The sequence below is a fragment of the Macaca thibetana genome, chromosome 2 (genome assembly GCF_024542745.1).
Source record: "Macaca thibetana thibetana isolate TM-01 chromosome 2, ASM2454274v1, whole genome shotgun sequence".
NCBI lineage: Eukaryota > Metazoa > Chordata > Mammalia > Primates > Cercopithecidae > Macaca > Macaca thibetana.
This window is the reverse complement of record NC_065579.1, coordinates 105,729,860-105,754,733: the sequence shown is the minus strand read 5'-3', so window position 1 is coordinate 105,754,733 and position 24,874 is coordinate 105,729,860. Positions and strand designations below refer to the sequence as shown.

The 24,874-nt window shown below is 42.4% G+C and overlaps 1 protein-coding gene across 2 annotated transcripts in view; it reads left to right on the top strand.

Annotated features, from left to right (window-relative positions):
* The window catches only part of DCAF1 (DDB1 and CUL4 associated factor 1), a 204,847-nt gene that overhangs the window by 162,329 nt on the left and 17,644 nt on the right, over window positions 1-24,874 (top strand). For both annotated transcript variants that reach the window (XM_050780665.1, XM_050780666.1), the window contains 11 exons: window positions 1,523-1,681; window positions 3,835-4,014; window positions 4,581-4,790; window positions 6,519-6,688; window positions 12,244-12,368; window positions 13,658-14,921; window positions 15,772-15,970; window positions 16,451-16,533; window positions 17,795-17,879; window positions 23,805-24,038; window positions 24,619-24,712. In XM_050780665.1, coding sequence (XP_050636622.1) covers window positions 1,523-1,681; window positions 3,835-4,014; window positions 4,581-4,790; window positions 6,519-6,688; window positions 12,244-12,368; window positions 13,658-14,921; window positions 15,772-15,970; window positions 16,451-16,533; window positions 17,795-17,879; window positions 23,805-24,038; window positions 24,619-24,712 — 2,803 coding nt within the window. The remainder of the gene's footprint in view (window positions 1-1,522; window positions 1,682-3,834; window positions 4,015-4,580; window positions 4,791-6,518; window positions 6,689-12,243; window positions 12,369-13,657; window positions 14,922-15,771; window positions 15,971-16,450; window positions 16,534-17,794; window positions 17,880-23,804; window positions 24,039-24,618; window positions 24,713-24,874) is intronic.

The window sequence follows — 24,874 nt, the reverse complement described above, 5'->3', positions numbered from 1 at the left end:
GTTAAAAAACCTTAAAAGATAACCTTTAAGACATCTATTTAAAATGCACATGGTTAGTTCTAAAAATATACTTGTTTAGATAATTTGCTCAAGATTCTTCTTTTGGGGATATATTGATCAATTTAAAGGAAGGCAGATTTTGGGAATTCATTAGTTGATGAGTGAGCAAAAGCTAGGATATAGAGCTGTTTATATTAAAAGGATTAAAATGGGAAGGTTAGCAAAAGTCCGTTAGGGAAGCTATTAAGTTGGTGCAAAAGTAACTGCAGTTTTTGCTATTGCTTTCAAAGGCAAAAACTGCAGTTTTTCACCAACCTAAATATGTAATAGTAAAATGGTTGTAGGGTTACTGATTGATTGGTTGACTGACAGGGTCTTACTTTGTCACCCAGGCTGGAGTGCAGTAGTACAATTGATCTTAGCTCACTACAGCCTTGAACTCTCTGGCTCAAGCGATCCTCTTACCTCACCCTCCTAAGTAACTGGAACTACAGGCATGTGCCACTGCATTTGGTTAATTTTTAAATTTTTTGCAGAGATGGGGTTGTGCTGTGTTGTCCAGGCTGGCCCTGAACTCCTGACTGCAAGCAATCTTTTCACCCTGGCCTCTCAAAGTACTAGAATTACAGGAGTGAGACAAGCCACCTGACCAATATCATTACTTATAGTAATTTTTTTTTTTTTTTTTTTTTGAGACAGAGTCTTTTTCTGTCGCCCAGGCTGGAGTGCAGTGGTGTAATCTTGACGCACTGCAACCTCTGTCTCCCGGGTTCCGGCAATCCTCCTGCCTCAGTCTCCCGAGTAGCTGGGATTACAGGCACCCACTACCATGTCTGGCAAATTGTTTGTATTTTTAGTAGAGACAGGGTTTCACCATGTTGGCCAGGCTGATCTCAAACTCTTGACCTCAAGTGATCTGCCCACCTCGGCCTCCCAAAGTGCTGGGATTACAGGCATGAGCCACCGCACCCAGCCCTTATAGCAATATTTTTCACCTTCATAAAAAAATCAGGCTGGGCATGGTGGCTCACACCTGTAATCCCAGCACTTTGGGAGGCCCCGGTGGGCGGATTACCTGAGGTCAGGAGTTCAAGACCAGCCTGGCCAACATGGTGAAACCCTGTCTCTACTAAAAAATAAAAAAATTAGCTGGACGTGGTGGCAGGTGCCTATAATCTCAGCCACTCAGGTGACTGAGGCAGGAGAATCGATTGCACCCAGGAGGCGGAGGTTGCAGTGAACCAAGACTGCGCCATTGCACTCCAGCCTGGGCAACAAGAGTGAAACTCCATCTGGGAAAAAAAAAAAAAAAAAAAAAATCCCTGGTGTTAGGAAAGAAAAGAGAAATGTTAAGGAATCTTAGTCTTTTTGTTTATTTTAAATAATATTAGGTTTTCTTTTGTGAGGGATTGCTTGTCTCCTTAGAGGACTTTTGTATTTAACAGCTTAACTGAATATTAGGTCAAGAGATTTTGTTAATTTTCTAGGTTATTTTGTGGTAATTTGTGTCCTCATTTTTTAGCACCTAGCATCTCTCCTGCTCCATAACAAATTTGCCACAGAATTTGTTGCGCATGGTGGAGTACAGAAATTACTGGAAATACCTCGTCCTTCTATGGCTGCAACCGGTGTATCTATGTGTTTGTATTACCTATCCTACAATCAGGATGCCATGGAAAGAGTAAGTCTCATCTATACAGGTTTGTGGGGATGAGATTTGGTTGGGGACAACCTCTTTAAAAGATCACATTTGCAGAATGACTTTTGGATAAGAAAAAAACAATAGTTGAATAAATAAATTTTAATGAAAGAAGCAAGGAACGTGAATATCTAGTCTTTATAAAGCATTCTAAAAATGTAAAATTGTTTAGAAATGATTCTATTTTTTTCTGACTCTACTGGGAAAATGCTGGGTGGATTGGAGTCTGGGAGCTTTATTTAGTTTTTGCCATTTCTATGGCATTAAGATTAGCCTTCAGGTACTTTTCTGATGTCTTAGTGGAGTGACGTTTATGAGTTATTGTAAAAACAACAGGCTGGGCACAGTGGCTCACACCTGTAATCCCAGTGCTTTGGGAGGTTGAGGCAGGTGGATAACCTGTGATCAGGAGTTCAAGATCAGCCTGGGTAACATGATGTAACCCTGTCTCTACTAAAAGTGCAAAAATTAGCCAGGCATGGTGGCAGATGCCTGTAATCCCAGCTACTTGGGAGGCTGAGGCAGGAGAATTGCTTGAACCCAGGAGGCGGAGGTTGCAGTGAGCCAAGACTGCCATTGCACTCCAGCCTGGGCTACAGAGCAAGACTCTGTTTAAAAAAAAAAAAAAAAAAAAAAAAAAAAAGCCACACGCAACAGACCTAGTCTCTCACTGATTCATTCACACACAAATTTATATTGTATATAGGGGTGTATATGTGTGTATATTTTTAGATACAAGGTCTCGCCCTATTGCCCAAGTGCTCAGCCTGCTAGGTAGCTAGGACTATAGGCTTGTGCCACCATGCCTGGCTACTTTTTATACTTTTTTTTTTTTTTTTTTTTTGACAGAATCTTGCTCTGTTGCCCAGGTTGGAGTGCAGTGGTGCCATCTTGGCTCACTGCAGTCTCCAACTCCCAGGTTCAAGCAATTCTCCTGTCTCAGCCTCTAGAATAGCTGGGATTACAGGCGCCCACCACTGTGCCTGGCTAATTTTTGTGTTTGTAGTAAAGGGTTTCACCATGTTGGCCAGGCTGGTCTCAAACTCCTGACCTCAAGTGATCCACCCACCTCGGCCTCCCAAAGTACTGGGATTACAGGCATGAGCCACCATGCCTGGCTTTGTGATTTTTTAAAAGTGTAAATGGGTTATACATATGTATGTGGTTTTTCGTTTTTGTTTTTGTTTTGAGGCAGGGTCTGACTCTGTCGCCTGTGCTGGAGTCCAGTGGCATGATCTTGGCTCACTGCAGCCTCTGCCTCCTGGGTTCAAACCATCCTTGCAAGTAGCTGGGACAACAAGGGCACACTACCACACCTGGTTAATTTTTACATGTTTTGTAGAGGCAGGGTTTTGCCATTTTGCCCAGGCTGTGGGTTGTACATTTGAAAAGTGATGGGCTCCTGGGATCCCCTAGGAAAGCAAAGTTCTTGTTAGTTCTATTCCTGGAACATTTTTCTAGTATTCTTATTTGGTGTGTCTTTTCTGGTAGAGTGAAATGGGTGATTTCTTCTTGAGCTATGACATTATCTTTGCTTATTAATAATATCAGTTTTAATTTTTCTTTTGGTGTTTATACAAGATAGGTAGTCTTTTGGGAGTAATAAACTAATCTGTGTGTGTACATACAAAATTACTTATGGCTAAGATAGAGAAAAAAATATCAAGGAAACCTGGGGATGCTTTACAGTTTCATTTTGTGACCCATAGTAGACATCAAAATGTGTGTGAATTAACCAGAGAATGAATACCAAACTCCTAGACTTAGGATCAGAAATCTGAGCCACTTTTATCACATTGGAGAAGTTCCTTACCTCTTCCTCTTCTTTTAAGTGAGAATCCTAATACCTGTATAATGGAGCCCTCGTGAGCAGTAAATAATGTAAATATTTGTTGGCACTTAGTAAGTATAGGTTGTATTTAAATATTTATCTAAATTTAGGTCGTTTTCAGGTTTGGAATGGATTGTGTTCTAAAATTGCCTTTGTATTATAACCTAAACTTTGTACTAAGAGTGACTTGATTGGAAATGGTCATTGTATTCTGCAGATATCTATACTGGTGAATTTTTCATCCTGTTCGAGGGCTCCTTTGCCCACAATTTAAAAGCATTGTTTTATTTGTATTTTTTTGCAGGTTTGCATGCATCCCCACAATGTTCTGTCTGATGTGGTGAACTATACCCTGTGGTTAATGGAGTGTTCTCATGCTTCAGGATGCTGCCATGCTACCATGTTTTTTTCAATTTGCTTCTCATTTCGGGCCGTCTTGGAGCTCTTTGACCGCTATGATGGTCTTCGTCGTCTGGTGAACTTGGTGAGATTATTTCAGTGCTTTTCTCACTAGGATTAAGGGTCCTGGTTGTCTTGGCTGCCCTTTAACAGCACACCCTTGAAGAAAGGAAGCTTTTGGTTAGAGGAGTTTTGCTGCCATTCTTTCTGTGAAGTTTTTTTTTTGTTTTTTTTTTCCTTCCTTCACAAATTTCTCTTTTTCTTTAGTAGTTTGAGGACACTGTGCCATTGTAGACTTGCCTTGGATATAGTAATCTTATCACGGGGATTGGCAGTTGATGATCTTGATCTTTCTAAAAGCAATAGTTTTATGCCTGTATATTTTTTGCTGTGATTAAAAGCTTGTTCATTTTTCGGTATGGGTTTAATGTTTTGTTTTCATATAGCTACTGTTATCATGTTATATACATAGATATACATAAATATGGTTTGATATTTGTCAGTATTGTTAAGCATAAAAGTTTACTGATACATAGCAGAATGTGTGTGGAAAATAAAAAAAGTTTACTAAAACATTTTCCCATTTTTTAATCTTTTTTCTTAACTCTTGCCTTTTCCCCTCTTTTACCCCAATATTTTGTATCTTAATAGATCAGTACTTTGGAGATTCTAAATTTGGAAGATCAGGGTGCACTTCTGAGTGATGATGAAATATTTGCTAGCCGCCAAACTGGGAAACATACCTGCATGGCCTTGCGCAAATACTTTGAGGCTCACCTGGCCATTAAATTGGAACAAGTGAAGCAGTCACTTCAGAGGACTGAGGGTGGCATTCTTGTCCACCCGCAACCCCCGTACAAGGTGAGAGGACCTTGTCTTGAAAGGGAAAGTTCTGTTAGCCCTCTCTGTAGCATCTCAGTCCTGAAACTCACATTCAGATCAGTGGACTCTGTGTTATGCCCATTGTTGGAGTATACTTCCCTGTTTGAAGGCAGAACCAATTGAAAAATGGATGTAATAGGTGAATTTCAGGGAATTATTTTGCTTCCAGTTGTAAGTTGCTGGGATTCTAGAACTAAAAGATTAACTGAAGTGTGTATAAAAAAGCTTTCTTTTTTTCTTTTTGAGATAGTCTCCCTCTGTCGCCCAGGGTGGAGTGCAGTGATGTGACCACAGCTCATTGCAACATTAACCTCCCAGGCTCAGGTGATCCTCCCACCTCAACCTCCTGAGTAGTTGGGGGACTATAGGCACACACCATCACACCCAGCTAATTTTTAAATTTTTTGTGGAGTTGGGGGTGCAACTATGTTGTCCTGGCTGGTCTTGAACTCCTGGGCTCAAAGAGGCCTCCCACCTCGACCTCTCAAAGTGCTAGAATTATAGGTGTGAGCCACTGTACCTGGCAAAGAACTATTTTGTATGAAAAGTACTAGATGATTTGCCTTCTATGCAGAATTTCTTTTCTGAAAATGTGTTTATAACTCTACTTCTCTATCATTGTGGAGTTTGATATGTTTTGGGATACAGATGAGTAGCTGCATGTTTTTTAAAAAATCACCAACTGATTTCTTGAGGCCAGTAGTTTGAGACCAGCCTGGGCAACAATAGTGAGACCCTGTCTTTACAAAAGTTTTAAAAATTGGCTGGGCCCTGTGGTGTGCATCTATAGTTCTAGCTACTTCGGGGGCAGAGGTGGGAGGATCATTTGAACCCAGGAGTTCAAGACTGCTATGATCATACCACTACACTCCAGTCTGGGCACAGACTGTCTCAAAAAAAAAAAAAAAAAAAAAGGCATGGTGGTGCATGAGTAGCCTCAGCTACTCTGGAGGGTGCAGTGGAAGAATCACTTCAGTCTGGGGGTTTGAGGCTGCATGTGATCAGGCTATGGCACTCCAGTCTGGGCAACAGAGTGAAACCCAGTCTTAAGAAAAAAAAGTCACAAATTGAAAAGAAATCAGTCACATGATGCTTCTTTCTCTTGAGCTATAACTTACATGCACAAAGGAAACTTGTTATCTTTTTGGACAAATCATATTGTGAGTCTAATTATAAATAAGGTAAAAGATTAATCAATATATGGTCATTATTTCACATATGGGCTTTTGACTTAAGAATTGTGGAATTTGAAAGGTATTATTATTTACTTTTTAATTAAAACCTTGGCCAAGCATGGTGGCTCATGCCTGTAATTCCAGCACTTCAGGAGGCTGAGGTGGGAGGATCACTTGAGTCTAGGAGTTCAGGGCTGCAGTGAGCTATGATCGTGCCACTGCACTCCAGCATGGACAACAAAATGAGACCCTGTCTCTACGAAAAATAAAATAATTAGCTGGGTGTGGTGGCATGTGCCTATGGTTCTAGCTACTTGGGATGCTGAGACAGGAGGATAGCTTGAGCCTGGGAGATTGAAGCTACAGTGAGCCATGATCAAGCCACTGCCCTCCAGCCTGGGCGGCAAAGTGAGACCCTGTCTTGAAATAAATAAGTAAAATGAAATATCTTGGCCAGTGAGCTGCGCTCAAGAAGGTAGTAGGCAGATGTAGAGTTATATATAATAATAATACTGTATATCTCTCCTTATAGGCATGCTCATATACTCATGAACAGATTGTGGAAATGATGGAATTTTTGATAGAATATGGCCCAGCACAGCTATATTGGGAACCAGCTGAAGTCTTCCTCAAACTTTCTTGTGTGCAACTCTTGTTGCAGCTTATTTCTATTGCCTGCAATTGGAAGACCTATTATGCAAGGTGGGACCAGAGAGAGATTTCAAATGAAGTTTGATGCATCTTTTTACTAAAGTTGATGTTGGTTTGTGCATGGTATATGCTTAACAAAATTTGTTGAATTGAAATTTTGGACTTGAAACTGAGAAATTAGGCATGAAAATACGATTTTTAATTTACAGCACACTTGTTCATATGTATGGTCTTGGTGATTGTAAATATTACGTAATAGGCAAGGATCAGCGTCTGTACTGTCAGAGAAGGTACGTGATTTACATGGCCACAGCTGCAGAGCTGGGGTTAAAGTCTTGTCTTGAGGCTAGAGTCCAGGATTCTTCAGTGCTTAGACTTTAAGTGTCTTGCTAGTACTTGACAACCATATATAATGTTTATATTATGTTCATATAAAATTGTCCTTTTACTCTTGGAATTCAACACACTGTTAGGATTTTCACAAATTAGTTGAAGCAGAGCAGGACAAGGCCCAGAAAAGGGTGGCTGATGTAATCAGGAAATTGGGTAGGTTCTATTTGAAGATGATATAAAAATAAATAAAACTCTTTTGAAAAAGATGGGATTTTTTTTTTTTTTTTTGAGACAGAGTCTTGCTCTGTCACCCAGGCTGGAGTGCAGTGGCTGGATCTCAGCTCACTACAAGCTCTGCCTCCCAGGTTTACGCCATTCTCCTGCCTCAGCCTCCCAAATAGCTGGGACTACAGGCGCCCGCCACCTCGCCCGGCTAGTTTTTTGTATTTTTAGTAGAGACGGGCTTTCACCGTGTTAGCCAGGCTGGTCTCGATCTCCTGACCTCGTGATCCGCCCGTCTCGGCCTCCCAAAGTGCTGGGATTACAGGCTTGAGCCACCGTGCCTGGCCGAAAGATGGGATCTTAAGAGAAGATAGTAAAAAAGTTTATAAACAGAGTGCTTGACCTTCTTTTCCTATTTAATCACAGCCATAAAGATAAGAGGGGCTTATTTAGGGGAATATAGTATGTTTGTTAAATCCCAGTGTTTAAATATAGTGAGGTACTCTTGGAGCAGGTGTAATTAAACTTTTTGGGTTCAGGATACCTTTACTGTATTAATAATTACTGAGAACTCTAAAAGGCTTTTGTTTTTGTGATATATCTATCAGTGTTCAGTGTATTAGAAATTAAAACAGAAAAATGTAAAAATATTTATGCACTAAAAAAATGTGGGCCAGGCACGATGGCTCATGCCTGTACTCTCAGCACTTTGGAAAGATGAGGTGGGCAGATCACTTGAGGTCCAGAGTTTGAGACCAGCCTGGGCAACATGGTGAAACCCCGTCTCTACTAAAAATAGAAAAATTATCCGGGCGTGGTGTTACACACCTGTAATCCCAGCTACCTGGGAGGCTGAGGCAGGAGAATCGATTGAACCTGGGAGGCAGAGGTTGCAGTGAGCTGAGATCATGCCACTGTACTACAGCCTAGGCAACACAGCAAGTCTTTGTCTCAAAAAAAAAAAAAAAAAAGTGAACCCATTGCATGTTTGCATTATTCATGAAAAATTTCCAAAATAAAACCAGATAATTTTAGCAAGTTCGAAAAAATGTCTGGCCTAATACCTCATATCTGCTTCTGTATTCAGTTTTTGTGATATCACATAATCTCTGGAAGACTCTCTTACTATGCAATGAGAGAATGAGAGTGCAAAAGGAAAGTAACATCTTATTATTATGAAAATAACTTTGACTTCACAGGACCTTCTGAAAGGGTCTCAGACTTCTCGAAGTCTTCAGACTATACTTTGAGAAGTGCTGTTTTAGAATATTGGAAAAGTAGGTTATTATATTTATTTGGAGAATTGTTTAAAAAGTGATGACAGACCAGGCATGGTGGTTCATACCTGCAATCCCAGCACTTAGGGAGGCTGAGGCAGAGTTCGATGCTTGAGATCAGGAGTTCGAGACCAGCCTAGGTAACATGGTAAAACCCCATCTCTACCAAAAATAAAAAAAAATTAGCATGGTGTGTTGCCGCATGCCTGTAGTCCCAGCTACTAGGGAGGCTGAGGTGGGAGGATTGCTTGAGCCCAGGAGGTGAAGGGTGCAGTGAGCCAAGACTGTGCCACTGCACTCTAGCCTGGGCAACAGAGCGAGACTCTGTCTCCAAAAAAAAGATTATGACAGCTCACAAGATAACTAGAAAGGGTATAAATACATTTTTTAAACTGGTACATATGTATTTATTTATTTTTTTGTTGGTTTTGGAGACACAGTCTTGCTCTGTTGCCCAGGCTGGAGTGTAGTGGCACGATCTCAGCTCACTCCAACCTCCACCTCCCACGTTCAAGTGATTCTCATGCCTCAGCCTCTGAAGTAGCTGGGATTACAGGCGCACACCACCAAGCCCAGCTAATTTTTGTATTTTTTAGTAGAGATGGGGTTTTGCCATGTTGGCCAGGCTGGTCTCCAACTCCTGGCCTTGAGTGATCTGCCTGCCTTAGCCTCTCAAAGTGCTGGGATTATAGGCATGAAACACTGTCCGGCCTGTATTTGGATTATTGAAAAAATAGTCCTTGATTTTAAAAGTTTATTTTTAGAAATAAAATTAGTAAATGTTTCTGCTTTAGAATATGCAGAATCTTTTAAAGAGAAAATTACTTAGCATTCATTACATAATATTTGTAAGTACACATAATTGATATTATACTTTTTAATCAAATTCATCTTTTTTATGAATATTTTCAAAACGTAGAAAGGCACAGAGAATAGTATAACAACTGCTCCATCATTAACCAGGATAGACATGTTGTTGTATTTGCTTTTCCCTCAGTTCTTTTTCTGCCTCCCCAGAGTCACTCATCTTCTGAATTTGAACCATATTCTCCCCACTCATGTTTTTATACTATATATATCTGTGCTGTGTTCATAAATAATAATATAGTACTGCTTTGCATGTTTTTAAATTGTTATTTTCCTAAGTTTGTCTTTTGCAGCTTGCTGTTTTTACACTTCTATTCTTGAGATTTATATATGTTAATATTTATTTAAAACACTGTATTTCTATACTGCAGTTTATTCTGCCATTGATGGCTAATTTAGTGTTTTTGTATTTTTTTTTTTTTCCTATTAAATAAATGGTATCATGAACCTCCTTTTGGAGGCTCTCTTGAGGATATGATGTAGAGCATCTGGTTTTGTAGGGTGTCTGTGTTCTTACCTTTATTGGATATTGCCAAATTGCTTCTAAAAACGTTCATGCCATTGTCATTCCCCACCAGCAATATATAGGAGCTTTCATTTCTCTACTTTTTTTTCTTTTTTTTTTGAGACGGAGTCTTGCTCTGTCACCCAGGCTGGAGTACAGTAGTGGTGTGATCTTGGCTCATTGCAACTTCCGCCTCCTGGGTTCAAGCGATTCTCCTGCCTCAGCCTCCCGAGTAACTGGGACTGCAGGCGCCCACTACCACGCCCAGCTAATTTTTGTATTTTTAGTAGAGATGGGGTTTCACCGTATTGGCCAGGCTGGTCTCAAACTCCTGACCTCGTGATCCACCCACCCTGGCCTCCCAAAGTGCTGGGATTACAGGCGTGAGCCACCGCACCCAGCCGTTTTTTTCTTTTTTAACTACAAAAGACATCCAACATTTCTCTACTTTCTTGCCAGTACTTGGTATTGTCTGATTTTTAATTTTATATCTTACATTTTTTATTTTTATATCATTAATGATGTATTTTGAACCCTTTCCCTCATTCTTTAGGGTTCTTTGAAAATGATTGTCCATGACTGTAGTTTATGAGTGTACTGTAACACATATGTTGCTCTTGTCTATGTGGGTTTTCTCATTCTTTTGCTATTTTAATGTGGCTAATGAACATCTTACTACGTAAATTCTTCTGATTCTTTCTTTTTTTTTTTTTTTTTTGAGACTGAGTCTCACTGTGTTGCCCAAGCTGGAGTGCAGCGGTGTGATCTTGGCTCACTGCAGCCTCTGCCTCCTGGGTTCAAGCAGTTCTCCGTGCCTCAGTCTCCTGAATAGCTGGGATTACAGATGCCCATCACCACGCCCGGCTGGTTTTTGTATTTTTTAGTAGAGATGGAGTTTCAACATGTTGGCCAGGCTGGTCTTGAATTCCTGACCTCAGGTGATCTGCCTGCCTCAGCCTCCCACAGTGTTGGGATTACTGGCGTGAAGCACTGCACCTGGCCTGAATCTTTTTTCTTTTCTTTTTTTTTTTTGGAGACGGAGTCTCTCTCTGTGGCCCAGGCTGGAGTGCAGTGGCTCGATCTCAGCTCATTGCAACTTCTGCCTCCTAGGTTCAAGCAATTCTCCTGCCTCAACCTCCCACGTAGCTGGGACTACAGGCGCCCGCCACCAAGCCTGGCTAATTTTTTTTTTTTTTGTAGTTTAGTAGAGACAGGATTTCACCATGTTGCCCATGCTAGTCTTGAACTCCTGAACTCAGGCAGTCTGCCCGCCTCAGCCTCCCAAAGTGCTAGGATTACAGGCATGAGCCACCACGCCTGGCCCCGGCCTGATTATTTCTTTAGGACAGATTGTTAGAGGTGAAATTTCTAGGACAGGGTTTATGAACATTTTAAGAATCTTGTTTCATATTTCCAGATTACTTTCTTTTTTTTTTTCATTTTTCTTTTTTTGTTTTTCGAGACAGGCTCTCACTCTGTTGCCCAGGCTGGAGTGCAGTGGTGTAATCATGGCTCACCACAGCCTCAACTTCCTGGGCATAGGTGATCCTCCCACCTCAGCCTCCTGAGAAGCTGGGACTACAGGCAGGTGCCACCACATCCGGCTAATATCTTTTGTATATATATATAAAAATATATATTTTTTGAGACGGAGTCTCGCTGTCTCCCAGGCTGGAGTGCAGTTGCACGATTTCGGCTCACTGCAAGCTCCGCCTCCCGGGTTCACGCCATTCTTCTGCCTCAGCCTCCCAGGTAGCTGGGACTAAAGGTACCCGCAACCATGCCCGGCTAATTTTTTGTACTTTTATTAGAGACAGGGTTTCACCATGTTAGGATGGTCTTGATCTCCTGACCTCATGATCCGCCCACCTTAGCCTCCCAAAGTGCTGGGATTACAGGCGTGAGACACTGTGCCCGGCCTATATTTTTTTTAATAGAAAAATATAAAACCATGTTGCCCAGTCTGGTCTCAGACTCCTGGGTTCAAGTGATCCTTCCATCTCGGCCTCCTAAAGTGTTGGGACTATAGGCATGAGCCACCGAGCCTGGCCTCCAGATTACTTTCTGGAAAGATTGTGCTAATTTCTACTCTCACCAAAAGTTTGAGAGTGTGTTTGTCTATATATTTTCGCTAGAATGAAAGGATTCAGGATTATTCTGTGTTTTTTATTGTAGAAGTTTGATAGGTAAAAATTTTATTGCTGTATTTTTTGGAAGTAATGTCATTGTAACTATAAAATCCTCTCTTGTTGTGACAGCTCGAGATAGAGCCACACTGGTAGCGGTTCTGATTTATAGTCTCTCTGTGTGCGTGTGTCTGTTTCTGTCTCTCTATCTCTGTCTCTCTTGGTTCTTGTGGCTATATTCTAATTTCCCTTTGACTAATTCTTCTTACTGTCCAGGAATGACACTGTGCGCTTTGCTTTGGATGTCCTGGCTATTCTTACTGTGGTCCCTAAAATCCAGCTCCAGTTGGCAGAATCAGTGGACGTGTTGGATGAGGCTGGATCTACAGTCTCTACTGTAGGTAGGTTATATTTTGCCATTTTTGTTGTTTCTTGGTCTGGGTTTGTTTTTTCTTTGCCACTCTGGTTGTGGTTACCTACCTGACCTAATTTTGGATTTCAGAACAAAAGTAGTAGAGGGGGGCTCCTTGTCTGTCCTTTATAAGGACTACCATTCAGCAGATCAGAAACTAATTAAAAAAAAAAAAAAGAAAACAAAAATACAAACGTAGTACCAGATAGTTTGATTTAAGGGGGTCATGCTAGTAAATTCAGGTTTTCTGGCATTTCTGCTATAATGGTATATTATAGCTTTCCTGAAAAGCTCACACTCTGCAGAGTCTTGCACTAAAAGTTCATGGGAAAAATAGGTTGAGGCAGATAGTAAAAAACTTAAGCATCACAGCTTTCCAGGAGTTAAAGGGGAAAAAAAAACAAAGTGAGCAATTTTGTAACCTGAGTTAGTAATTGGCAGGTAGCTCAAAATGGGTAGAAACCATCATACATATATAAAAAAAGGAAAATACACTTTGATAATATACATTATTAAGAGCAGGGGTGATCAGGGCACTGCTGGGGTGAGCATGGGAAGTTGTGTGACAGGACAAGATGCAGGATAGGACTAAGACACAGGCACTTGTTTTTAATTTTCTTAAAGTAGAAAGGGTTCTGCTTCCACAGTAGCAGCCCAACTGAGGGCTTTCTCCATTCCTAAGGTTTTAATGTATTAAAATTAATAAATCAGAAAAGGCCGAGCGCAGTGGCTCACACCTGTAATCCCAGCACTTTGGGAGGCTGAGGCGGGTGGATAACCTGAGGTCAGGAGTTCTAGACCAGCCTGGCCAACATGGTGAAACCCCATCTCTACTAAAAATACAAAAATTAGCTGGGCGTGGTGGCAGGCGCCTGTAATCCCAGCTCTTCAGGAGGCTGAGGCAGGAGAATCACTTGAACTGGGAGGCGGAGGTTGCAGTGAGCCGAGATCGTGCCGCTGCACTCCAGCTTGAGTGACAGAGCAAGACTCTGCCTCAAAAAAATAATAAAACCAGAAAAAATTACACACGAACCTTGGTGACTTTTCCATAATTATGACATAATTTCCCTATTTAATAACTGCATATGAGATCATAAAAATACATTGTAGTAGAACTGATTGTACTTTATACAAACAATTCCTTGCAGTTTTTACAAAAATAATGTTTTTTAAAGTAAAACAAAGTGAGTGGAACACCAAATTTTGACTCTGGAACAACTATTGAAATTGGTCATTAGTTTTATGATGAATAATACAGAATTTTTTTTTTCCCATTAGGTATCAGCATTATTTTGGGAGTGGCTGAGGGTGAGTTCTTCATCCATGATGCTGAAATTCAGAAGTCAGCACTTCAGATTATCATCAATTGTGTGTGTGGCCCAGATAACCGCATATCCAGTATTGGTAAATTTATCTCTGGTACTCCTCGGAGAAAGCTGCCTCAGAACCCCAAAAGCAGTGAGCACACCCTGGCCAAGATGTGGAATGTGGTTCAGTCCAACAACGGCATCAAGGTGCTCCTGTCCTTACTGTCCATTAAGATGCCCATCACAGATGCAGACCAGATCCGGGCACTGGCCTGCAAGGCCCTGGTGGGCCTGTCTCGCAGTAGCACTGTCCGGCAGATCATCAGTAAACTGCCCCTTTTCAGCAGCTGCCAGATCCAGCAGCTGATGAAGGAGCCTGTGCTGCAGGACAAGCGCAGTGACCATGTCAAGTTCTGCAAGTATGCTGCTGAACTCATTGAACGGGTGTCAGGAAAACCACTTCTCATTGGCACTGATGTTTCCCTAGCACGACTGCAGAAAGCAGATGTTGTTGCCCAGTCAAGGATCTCCTTCCCTGAGAAAGAGCTGCTTTTGTTGATACGAAACCATCTTATTTCTAAAGGGCTTGGAGAAACAGCAACCGTGCTGACAAAAGAGGCCGACCTGCCCATGACTGCTGCCTCCCATTCTTCTGCCTTTACCCCAGTCACTGCTGCTGCTTCTCCTGTCTCTCTACCCCGAACCCCTCGTATCGCTAATGGCATTGCAACTCGACTGGGCAGCCATGCTGCCGTGGGTGCCTCTGCCCCTTCTGCCCCCACTGCCCATCCTCAGCCACGGCCTCCCCAGGGTCCACTAGCTCTGCCCGGCCCATCTTATGCTGGCAACTCCCCTTTGATTGGTAGGATCAGTTTTATCAGAGAGAGGCCGTCACCCTGTAATGGCAGGAAAATCAGAGTGTTGCGGCAGAAGTCGGACCATGGCGCCTACAGCCAAAGCCCAGCCATAAAAAAGCAGCTGGACAGACATCTTCCTTCCCCACCTACGCTGGACAGTATAATCACAGAGTATCTTAGAGAACAACATGCTCGCTGCAAGAATCCAGTTGCCACTTGCCCACCTTTCTCCCTCTTTACTCCTCACCAATGTCCTGAGCCAAAACAGAGGCGGCAAGCGCCAATAAACTTTACCTCAAGGCTAAACCGCAGGGCATCATTTCCAAAGTATGGAGGGGTGGATGGCGGATGCTTTGATAGGCACCTTATCTTTAGCAGGTAAGAAGAAGGCCCCTTCTTACTCTCTGGGAATTGGAACGATTCTTTTATTTAAATCAAACTGGGCAGTATCAGCATAGTTGGCTTGAAATACCACTGATTGTCACTTTGTGTAATACTTGAACAATGTAATTGTATCACCTTTTGTCAACCATGGGCTCCTTGTGTGATTGTTGGCAGTATATTGATATAATCCTTTGTGTTCTCATCTCAACTAGTATGTTTTCTAGAACCCACACCCCCTCATTACTGTCCATAAGGAGGCTCCCAAACTTGTGCTGTTGCAAGTGGCTTCCTGTTCTGATTCTTGACAAATCTTACATAAAGGTTATGGGATCACAGGTTTTAAACATGGGAATTTTTTTTTTTGTTTGTTTGAGATGGAGTGTCTCTGTCGCCTAGGCTGGAGTACAGTGGTGCAATCTTGGCTCATTGCAACCTCTGCCTCCCAGGTTCAAGTGATTCTCCTGCCTCAGCCTCCTGAGTAGCTGGGATTACAGGCAGGCGCCACCACATCTAGCTAATTTTTGCATTTTTAGTAGAGATGGGGTTTTACCATTTTGACCAGGCTGGTCTTGAATTCCTGACCTCAACTGATCCCCCCACCTGTGCTAGGATTACAGTTGTGAGCCATTGCGTCTGGCCTAAACATGGGAATTTTTGTTATTTAAATTTGTAAGTGGAAATATTTTTCTTATTTAAAATAAAAAGCACTGAAGGTCACTGTGATTTTGGAAGAACCCATTTGAAACATTAATGTTCTGTGCTTTTTCTTCTGTCCTAGCAGTTTGCTTTTTCTGAGTCCCTGCACATTCTTTGCCTCTGATTCTCTCCTTTTTTTTGTGCTTAGATTCCGTCCTATTTCAGTGTTCCGGGAAGCCAATGAAGATGAGAGTGGCTTCACCTGCTGTGCATTCTCAGCTCGGGAGCGGTTCCTGATGCTTGGCACCTGCACAGGGCAGCTGAAGCTCTATAATGTGTTTAGTGGACAGGAGGAGGCCAGCTATAACTGTCACAACTCAGCCATCACACATCTTGAACCTTCCAGGGTAAGGGTTTCTTCCTAGGATGCTGTCAGTCATTCTTCCAAGATGAATTAGTGAACTAGAGTAAAGGAGGCTTACCCTTTATTGAGCTCTCTCTTTTAAATGAGTTCTCAACTGGAAAGTCTGGTTGAGGTTAACTCATATTTCAGATGGAGACTGAGAAATATGGCAAAGTTATTAGGAAGAAAGGAACTATCTTTGACATCGTCTCATTTTTCCCACCTCCCTTTTATCTGTTCTATTTTTGTGGCTAGTTCAGTAGGATTTAATACTCTCCTAAGTTTAGTTATTTTCTAGGACACTATAGGTATATGTATTCAAATCATAGTGGCTTCTGACCATTTATTGGTTTCTGTGGGTTATAAAATTTTCTCTTTAATTCAACAACATTTTTATGCATATATTTAAAAATGCTAATGGCAGGTAGTGACATCTGCATGTATGTAAATGCACGGTTACCCACCTTGCGCCTTCTTCTTTTAGGATGGGTCCTTGCTGCTGACATCTGCTACTTGGAGCCAGCCTTTGTCTGCACTTTGGGGAATGAAATCAGTATTTGATATGAAGTATGTATCTGCTTTTGGAACCTAGTCTGTGTTTTATTTACCTAGTTTGTTTAGACCCCCTTTCATTTGGTTTTTAGACGAAGCTTTTTGGGGAAAGAGGATGCTGTCAGTTATTGTTAACTTCTCTCTTCCTCATCTAAGACTCATGTTTAATAAGACTTTCTCTTTCTTAATTCCTAGATATTTTTATGAGGTATATACATTCTCATTATGCAGCAGACCCTGACCCAGAATCTATGTATTTTCCCGTGTTCACATAGGACATTGCCGTCTTTGCTGTGTCTCCTCTCCTCTCCTCCCCTCCCCTCCCCTCCCCTCCTCTCCTCTCCCCTCCTCTCCCCTCCTCTCTTTCCTCCTCTCCTCTCCTTTTCTCTCTCCTCTCGTCTCCTTTCCTTTTCTTTTTTTCTTTTTTTTGTGTGAGACGGAGTCTCACTCTGTCACCCAGGCTGGAGTGCAGTGGCCTGATCTCAGCTCACTGCAAGCTCCGCCTCCTGGGTTCACGTCATTCTCCTGCCTTAGCCTCCTGAGCAGCTGGGACTACAGGCGCCAGCCACCACGCCTGGCTAATTTTTTGTATTTTTAGTAGAGACAGCGTTTCACTATGCTAGCCAGGATGGTCTCGATTTCCTGACCTCGTTGATCCGCCCACCTCGGCCTCCCAAAGTGCTGGGATTACAGGCATGAGCCACTGTGCCCGGCTTTTTCTTTTCTTTCCTTCTTTCGACAGGGTCTCACTCTGTCACTTAGGTTGGAGTGCAGTGGCACAAGCATGACCTACTTCATCCTCTGCCTCCCAGGCTCAAGTGATCCTCCCACCTCAGCCTGCTGATTAGCTGGGACCACAGGCATGTGCCGCCATGCCTGGCTAATTTGCAATTTTGGTAGAGGTAGGGTTTTGACATGTTGCCCAGGGTGGTCTCGAACTCCTGAGCTCAGGCAGTCCACCTGCCTCAGCCTCCCAAAGTGCTGGGATTATAGGAGTGAGCTACCGTGGCTGGCCCCTTTGCTGCGTGTTTCAAAGGCACATATGCCCTGTTTGTCATTTCTCTAAGGAATTCCCATTCATTATTTTGTATCTGCTTGGACAAGCTGATAGAAGAAATTTTCTTTGTAATCTAAGTGTATGATTGTTTCCTCTTTGGGAGTCCAGGATCTTTAGGTGAGTGTGATTGTGCAAGAGGCTGGGGGTCACCCATGTTTCAGTTGGTTGCAGGAATATGTCCTGAAGATCTGTCACTTCAGTGCTCCTGTTTGTCCACAGGCATTCCTTCACAGAAGATCACTATGTTGAGTTCAGTAAGCACTCCCAGGATCGGGTCATCGGCACAAAAGGAGACATTGCCCACGTAAGTGCTTAAGAACCACTGTTTTCAAGCTGATTATGCCCGTTTGTTCATACTGAAATCTTGATAGAATGTGAGGACCTAAGTCCTTTGGGCAACTAGAAATTAATGATATTCCTTCCAGTTAGAATCTGAAAGTGTGATAATATAGTTCTGAGCTGTATGGGAAAAATGTGTAAGGGCTCAACGTGACATTGAGAAAGATGTCATTAGCGCCACAGATATTTTTGAATTCTTAGTAAGCTTTACATTAGAAATGAAGTCCCTGCCTTTAGGGACCCTCTTTGGGGAGACAATAAATAAGCAAATAAATATATGGTGAATTTAGGTGGTAAGTGTTTCAGAGAAAATGAAAGCAAGGTAAGAGGTAGGAAATCGGTGGTGGTGTGGGGGGACTTCTCTGTTATCTAGGGTAGACAGCATCACTGATGGGGTAATGTTTAAGCAGAGCCTTGAAGGAAACACGAGGTTCAGGAAGATACCTGGAAAAACAGCGTGAGGCACAGGAAATGACAAGGGAAAGCCCTTGCTTGGGAGGTGAGAGGAGAGCTGAGGTCAGTGAGGGGCCCATATCTGGTGGCATCTTGTAGGTGATAGTTAGGACCTTTAGCGTTTCTTTTGAGTGAGATGAACACACTGGAGGGTGAGTAGAGGATACATGAGTGGATGTAAAGTTCCTAAAGTATGACTCTGGTTTTTGTGAGAGAAGCAAGAGCAGCCTTCCAGGTTAGAGGGAGTTGTACCGCTTGACACATGAGAGGAGCTGCGGGTTTGGGCCTGGGTAGGCATGGTAGAGGCTATGAGAAATGGAGGGCCTTGGCCCTGGGATTTTGGACACATGAAATTTGAGATTCTGTTAGACATTCAAGTAGAGAATGGAGATTGAATACAAAAGTTGGGAGTTGGCCAGACTAATCTCAGCACTTTGGGAGGCTGAGGTGGGAGGCCAGGAGTTCGAGACCAGTCTGGGCAACAGAGAGAGACTCCCCCCATCTCTACAAAAAATAAACAAAATCGGCTGGGCTTGGTGGGCTTGGGACCTGTGGTCCCAGCTACTCAGGAAGCTGAGGCAGGAGGGTTGCTTGAGCCCATGAGTTGGAGGCTGCTGTGAGCTACGATTGTGTCACTGTACTCCAGCCTGAGTAAACAAGTGAGACCCTGTGTCTGAAAACAAAAACAACAAAAAATTGGGAGTTCAGGAGAGAGGTGTGGGTTGGGAAATATAAAATGGGACTTGTCCACATACTGATAGTATTTATTTATTTATTTTTGAGATGGGGTCTTATTCTATCACCCAGGCTGCAGTGCAGTGGCACGATCACAGCTCACCACGATCACAGCCTTGACTGCCTGGACTCAAGCAATCCTCTTACCTCAGCCTCCTGAGTAGCTGGGACTACAGGCAAGCACCATCACATCTGGCTAATTTTTTTGTACTTTTGTAGAGATGGCATCTCCCCAACGTTGCCCACGCTGGTCTCGAACTCCTGGGCTCAAGTGATCCACTTTCCTTGGTGTCCCAAAGTGTTGGCATTATAGGCATGAGTCACTGTCCCCAGCTGATAGTATTTAGAGCCATGAACTTATATGAGATCATCAAGGGGACTATAGAAGAGTTGTGGGTACACAACCCTGCCATGTGTTTAGGAGTTGCCAAATGAGGAACTTGGGAAGGAAATCAAATATAGTGGCCAGTAAGGCAGAATGGAACCCCGAGAAAAAGAGGTGCCTGGCCAGGAGTGGTGGCTCACACCTGTAATCCCAGCACTTTGGGAGGCAGAGGCGGGTGGATCACAAGGTCAGGAGTTCGAGACCAGCCTGGTCAATATGGTGAAACCCCATCTCTGCTGAAAATACAAAAATTAGCTGGGCGTGGTGACGCACGCCTTATTCCCAGCTACTCAGGAGGTTGAGGCAGAAGAATTGCTTGAACCTGGGAGGCGGAGGTTGCAGTGAGCCGAGATCGTGCCACTGCACTCCAGCCTGGGCGACAGAGTGAGACTCCATCTCAAAAAAAAAAAAAAGAGGTGCCCTAGAAGCCAAGGGAAGATTGTGCTTCAAGGAAGGATTGATCAGCTGGATCAGAAACTGCTGATGAGTTGCATAAGTTGAGAACTGAGAGGTGGCCTTTGACTGAACAATGTGGAGGTCATTGTTAACCATGTCAAGAAATACTTCTGAGGTCGAGGTGGGAGTCTGAGACCAACCTGGGAAACAGAGTGAGACCCCCGTCTCTACAAAAAAAAAATTAGCCAGGTGTGGTGATGCGAAACTGTAGTCCTAGCTACTTGGGAGGCTGAGGTGGGAGGATCACTTTGAGCCCAAGAGGTTGAGGCTGTGGTGAACTGTCATCATACCACTGCCTGGGTGAGAGAGAGAGACCCGGACTCAAAACAGCAACAACAACAAAAAACTTGTGTACACTGGTGGGGCAAAAGCCTCATTAGAGTTGGTTCATGAGAACAAGGGAGAAATGGGCACACAATATAGACAATTATTTCAAAGTGTTTTGCTGAAAAATGAAGCAGAGAAGTAGGGTACTAGCTTGAGGGAGTGATATGAAGTGGTAAAGGGAAGCTTTCTTCTTTGACAAACCAGACAAAAACAAGTGATGGGGAAAGGATTCTCTATTTAATAAGTAGTGTTGGGAAAACTGGCTAGTCTTATGCAGGAACCAAACTGGACACCCTCCTTACACTTTATATAAAAATTAACTCAAGATGGATTAAAGACTTAAATGTAGGCCGGGCGCGGTGGCTCAAGCCTGTAATCCCAGCACTTTGGGAGGCCGAGGCGGGCGGATCGCGAGGTCAGGAGATCGAGACCATCTGGCTAACACGGTGAAACCCCGTCTCTACTAAAAAAAAAATACAAAAAACTAGCCAGGCGAGGTGGCGGGCGCCTGTAGTCCCAGCTACTTGGGAGGCTGAGGCAGGAGAATGGCGTAAACCCGGGAGGCGGAGCTTGCAGTGAGCTGAGATCCGGCCACTGCACTCCAGCCCGAGTGACAGAGCGAGACTCTGTCTCAAAAAAAAAAAAAAAAAAAGACTTAAATGTAAAGCCCAACACTATAAAACCCTAGAAGAAAACGTAGGCAATACCTTCAGGACATAGGCATGGGCAAAGATTTCACCAAAAGCAATTGCAGCAAAAGCCAAAATTGACAAACGGAATCTAATTAAAACTAAAGAGTTTCTGCACAGCAAAAGGAGCTACCATCAGAGTTAGCAGGCAGCTTACAGAATAGGAGAAAACTTGCGCAGTCTATCCATCTGACAAAGGGCTAATATCCAGAATCTATAAGGAACTTAAAACAAATTTATACAAGGAACTTAAATTTACAAGAAAAAAAAAACCCATCAAAAAATAGACACTTCTCAAAAGAAGCCATTTATGTGGCCAACAAAACATATGAAAAAAACTCAACGTAGGCCGGGCGCGGTGGCTCATGCCTATACCACCAGCACTTTGGGAGGCTGAGGCAGGCAGATCACAAGGTCAGGAGTTTCAGACCAGCCTAGCCAACATGGTGAAACCCTGTCTCTACTAAAAATACAAATAAAAGTTAGCTAGGTGTGGTGGTGGCCGCCTGTCGTCCCAGCTACTCGGGAGGCTGAGGCAGGAGAATTGCTTGAACCCAGGAGGCCGAGTTTGCAGTAAGCTGAGATCATGCCACTGCACTCCAGCCTGGGTGACAGAGCAAGACTCCATCTCAAAAAAAAAAAAAAAAGCAAAGCTCAGTGTCACTGATTATTAGAGAAATGCACATGAAAACCACAATGAGAGTGGGGTACAGTGGCTCACGCCCGTAATCTCAGCACTTCAGGAGGTCGAGGTGGGGGGATCACCTGAGGTCAGGAGTTCGAGACCAGCCTGGCGAACATGGTGAAACTCTGTCTCTACTAAAATTACGAAAATTAGCTAGGCATGGTGGTACGCACCTGTAGTCCTAGCTACTTGGGAGGCTGAAGCAGGAGAATTGCTTGAACCAGCGAGATGGAGGTTGCAGTGAGCTGAGATCATGCCATTGCACTCCATACTGGGTGACAGAGTGAGACTCCGTCTCAAAAAAAAAAAACAAAACCCCAAAACAAAACACAAAAACAGCGCAATGAGGTACCGTCTTACACCAGTCAGAATGGTGATCATTAAAGAGTCAGGAAACAACAGATGCTGGAGAGGATGTGGAGAAATAGGAATGTTTTTACACTGTTGATGGGAATATAAATTAGTTCGTCGATTGTGGAAGACAGTGTGGCGATTCCTCAAGGATCTAGAACCAGAAATACCATTTGACCCAGCAATCCCATTACTGGGTATATACCCAAAGGATTATAAATCATTCTGCTATAAAGACACATGCATATGTATATTTATTGCTGCAGCACTATTTACAATAGCAAAGACGTGGATCCAAGCCAAATGACCATCAGCGATAGACTGGATAAAGAAAATGTGGTACATATACACCATGGAATACTATGCAGCCATAAAAAAGAATGAGGTGGTGTCCTTTGCAGGGACATGGATGAAGCTAGAAGCCATCATCCTCAGCAAACTAACACAGGAACAGAAAACGAAACACCGCATGTCCTCACTCACTTATAAGTGGGAGTTGAAGAATGAGAACACATGGGCACATGGAGGGGAACAACACACACTGGGACCTGTTGGGTGGTGGCATGGGGGCAGGGAGAGCATTAGGACAAATACCTAATGCATGCAGGGCTTAAAACCTCGATGACGGGTTGATAGGTGCAGCAAACCACCATGGCACGTGTATACCTATGTAACAGACCTGCACATTCTGCACATGTATCCTGGAACTTAAAAATAAAAAAATCAACAAGGTCAACTGATAAAGAAGGTACCTTGTAATCTCTGCTTCTACAACAGGAATCCAGGCCCAGTCAATAGTTTTTCTTAGTTACCAACTGTAATTAAGGTATAAGCCTCTCCGTGATATAATAAATGATTAAACGTATCAATAAGTAACTTCACATAGGTCTGGCCAAAAAAAAGAAAAAAGAGGGAGGTGGTGGAGGGAGATTTTCCCCCTCAACTTTTCATTTGAAAATGTTAAAATATACAAAGAAACGAAAAGAATAGTCCATATACCTACTACATAGATTCATCAATTTAATATTTTGTCATATTTTCTTTCCATGAAATGTGTTTTTGTGAACCATTTGAAAATTGCAAGTGTCATGACATTTTATGGCTAAGTCTTATAGCACGTGTCTCCTAACAATGATATTACACAATGACACTATTACCAAATTTAAGAAAATTTATAATCCGCTACATAATCATCTAATAGCCAGTCCATACTTACTCAGTTTTTTCATTGTTCCTGACGTGTTTGGTTTCAGTTTTTTTTTTTTTTTTTTTGTCAACCAGGATCCAGCCGTGATTCACATACTGCATTTGGTTGTTACGTCTTACTAATGTTTTAAAGCCAAGAACTAATTTTCCAGTTTTCATGACATTGACTTTTGAAGATACCAGGCTAGTTTTCTTTTCCCATGATCTGGATTTGTTTGATTGTTTCCTTCTGGTGTCTCCTTATTTGTTCCTATGTTAACGGAGAATTTTTTTTTTTTTAAAGATTGGAAATGTTACAGCATGCATATTTATAAGCTGATGAGAAAGATCTGGTCTCTGCATGGGTTGTACATTATATAGACTTTGGAAACTTTTAATATGGCAGGGCTAAAATATGTACATTGGGTGATTTTAAGGAGAAAAGGGTGTTTCATTGATGCCTTTCTCCAAAAAGTAACCCTTCAGGAGTATTCTGTGGTAATCATTGATCCATGTGGAGAATTTGTGTGTTAATCTTAGAAACTGCTTTGCACATTTTCTCTTTAAATTTGTCAGTGGATGGATTGGTCTGATTTTTCTCTTCCCACCCCTTCTTCTCTAAAGATTTATGATATTCAGACTGGCAACAAGCTGTTGACTCTGTTTAACCCAGATCTTGCCAACAACTACAAGAGGAACTGTGCCACCTTTAATCCTACAGATGATCTTGTCTTAAATGATGGCGTCCTCTGGGATGTCCGCTCTGCACAGGCCATCCACAAGTTTGACAAGTTCAATATGAACATCAGTGGTGTTTTCCATCCAAATGGACTGGAGGTGATCATTAATACTGAGATTGTATCCTTTACAATCATGTCTTACCTTCCATTTGTTGTCCGGTTTGTGGTGCAGAAATAATGTGTTCTATCTTTACACCAATACCTGGTTAAAGTATCCACACTGGTAATAATACGGTGCCTGTCCTTTGGTTTGAAATGTTAGTGAAATCTCCAAAGCACTGTTGCCAGTGTTAGTAATTACTGACAACTTTCACTAGCATGTTTTCTATGTGTTTGTAAGAGTGACCAGTTTCCTACCTCCCAATTCTCCAAAAATTCAATTAGCTCTTATCTGTCTTCAGAAGGATTTTACTTTTGCACTATAAAAATCACTTGCCACATAAGAGGAAAATGAAGTACTACTGTTGGGAGGAAAAGAGCTCTTAAAGCATTCCTGTATATGTGAGGATACCCTAGGATATTTTCAGAGACATCATGCAATAATATGCATTCTACATGTATTTGTTTTACCTCGATCTCATTGACTTTTAAAGTGTCAATACCTGGCAGGAGGAAAAAAAGTGATATTTTAGAATTTCCTCCCATGAGATTAGATAAGTTTTGTGTAAAATAGCTTTCCTTGACCATTCCCCTCCTAGTGGGACCTTCGAACTTTTCATCTTTTGCATACTGTTCCTGCTCTGGATCAGTGTCGCGTGGTGTTCAATCACACGGGAACAGTGATGTATGGAGGTAATAAATCTTATTGTTCATTGTTCTCTTTCCTTCTGCTCTACCCCTTCACTTCATTTGATACTTCTTTTTGGAACCATCTCTCACTTGTGAACTAGAAAGCATTTGAGAGTTGTAACATAAAAGATAAAAAATTGGTAGTACAAATGGTGACAAAAGATA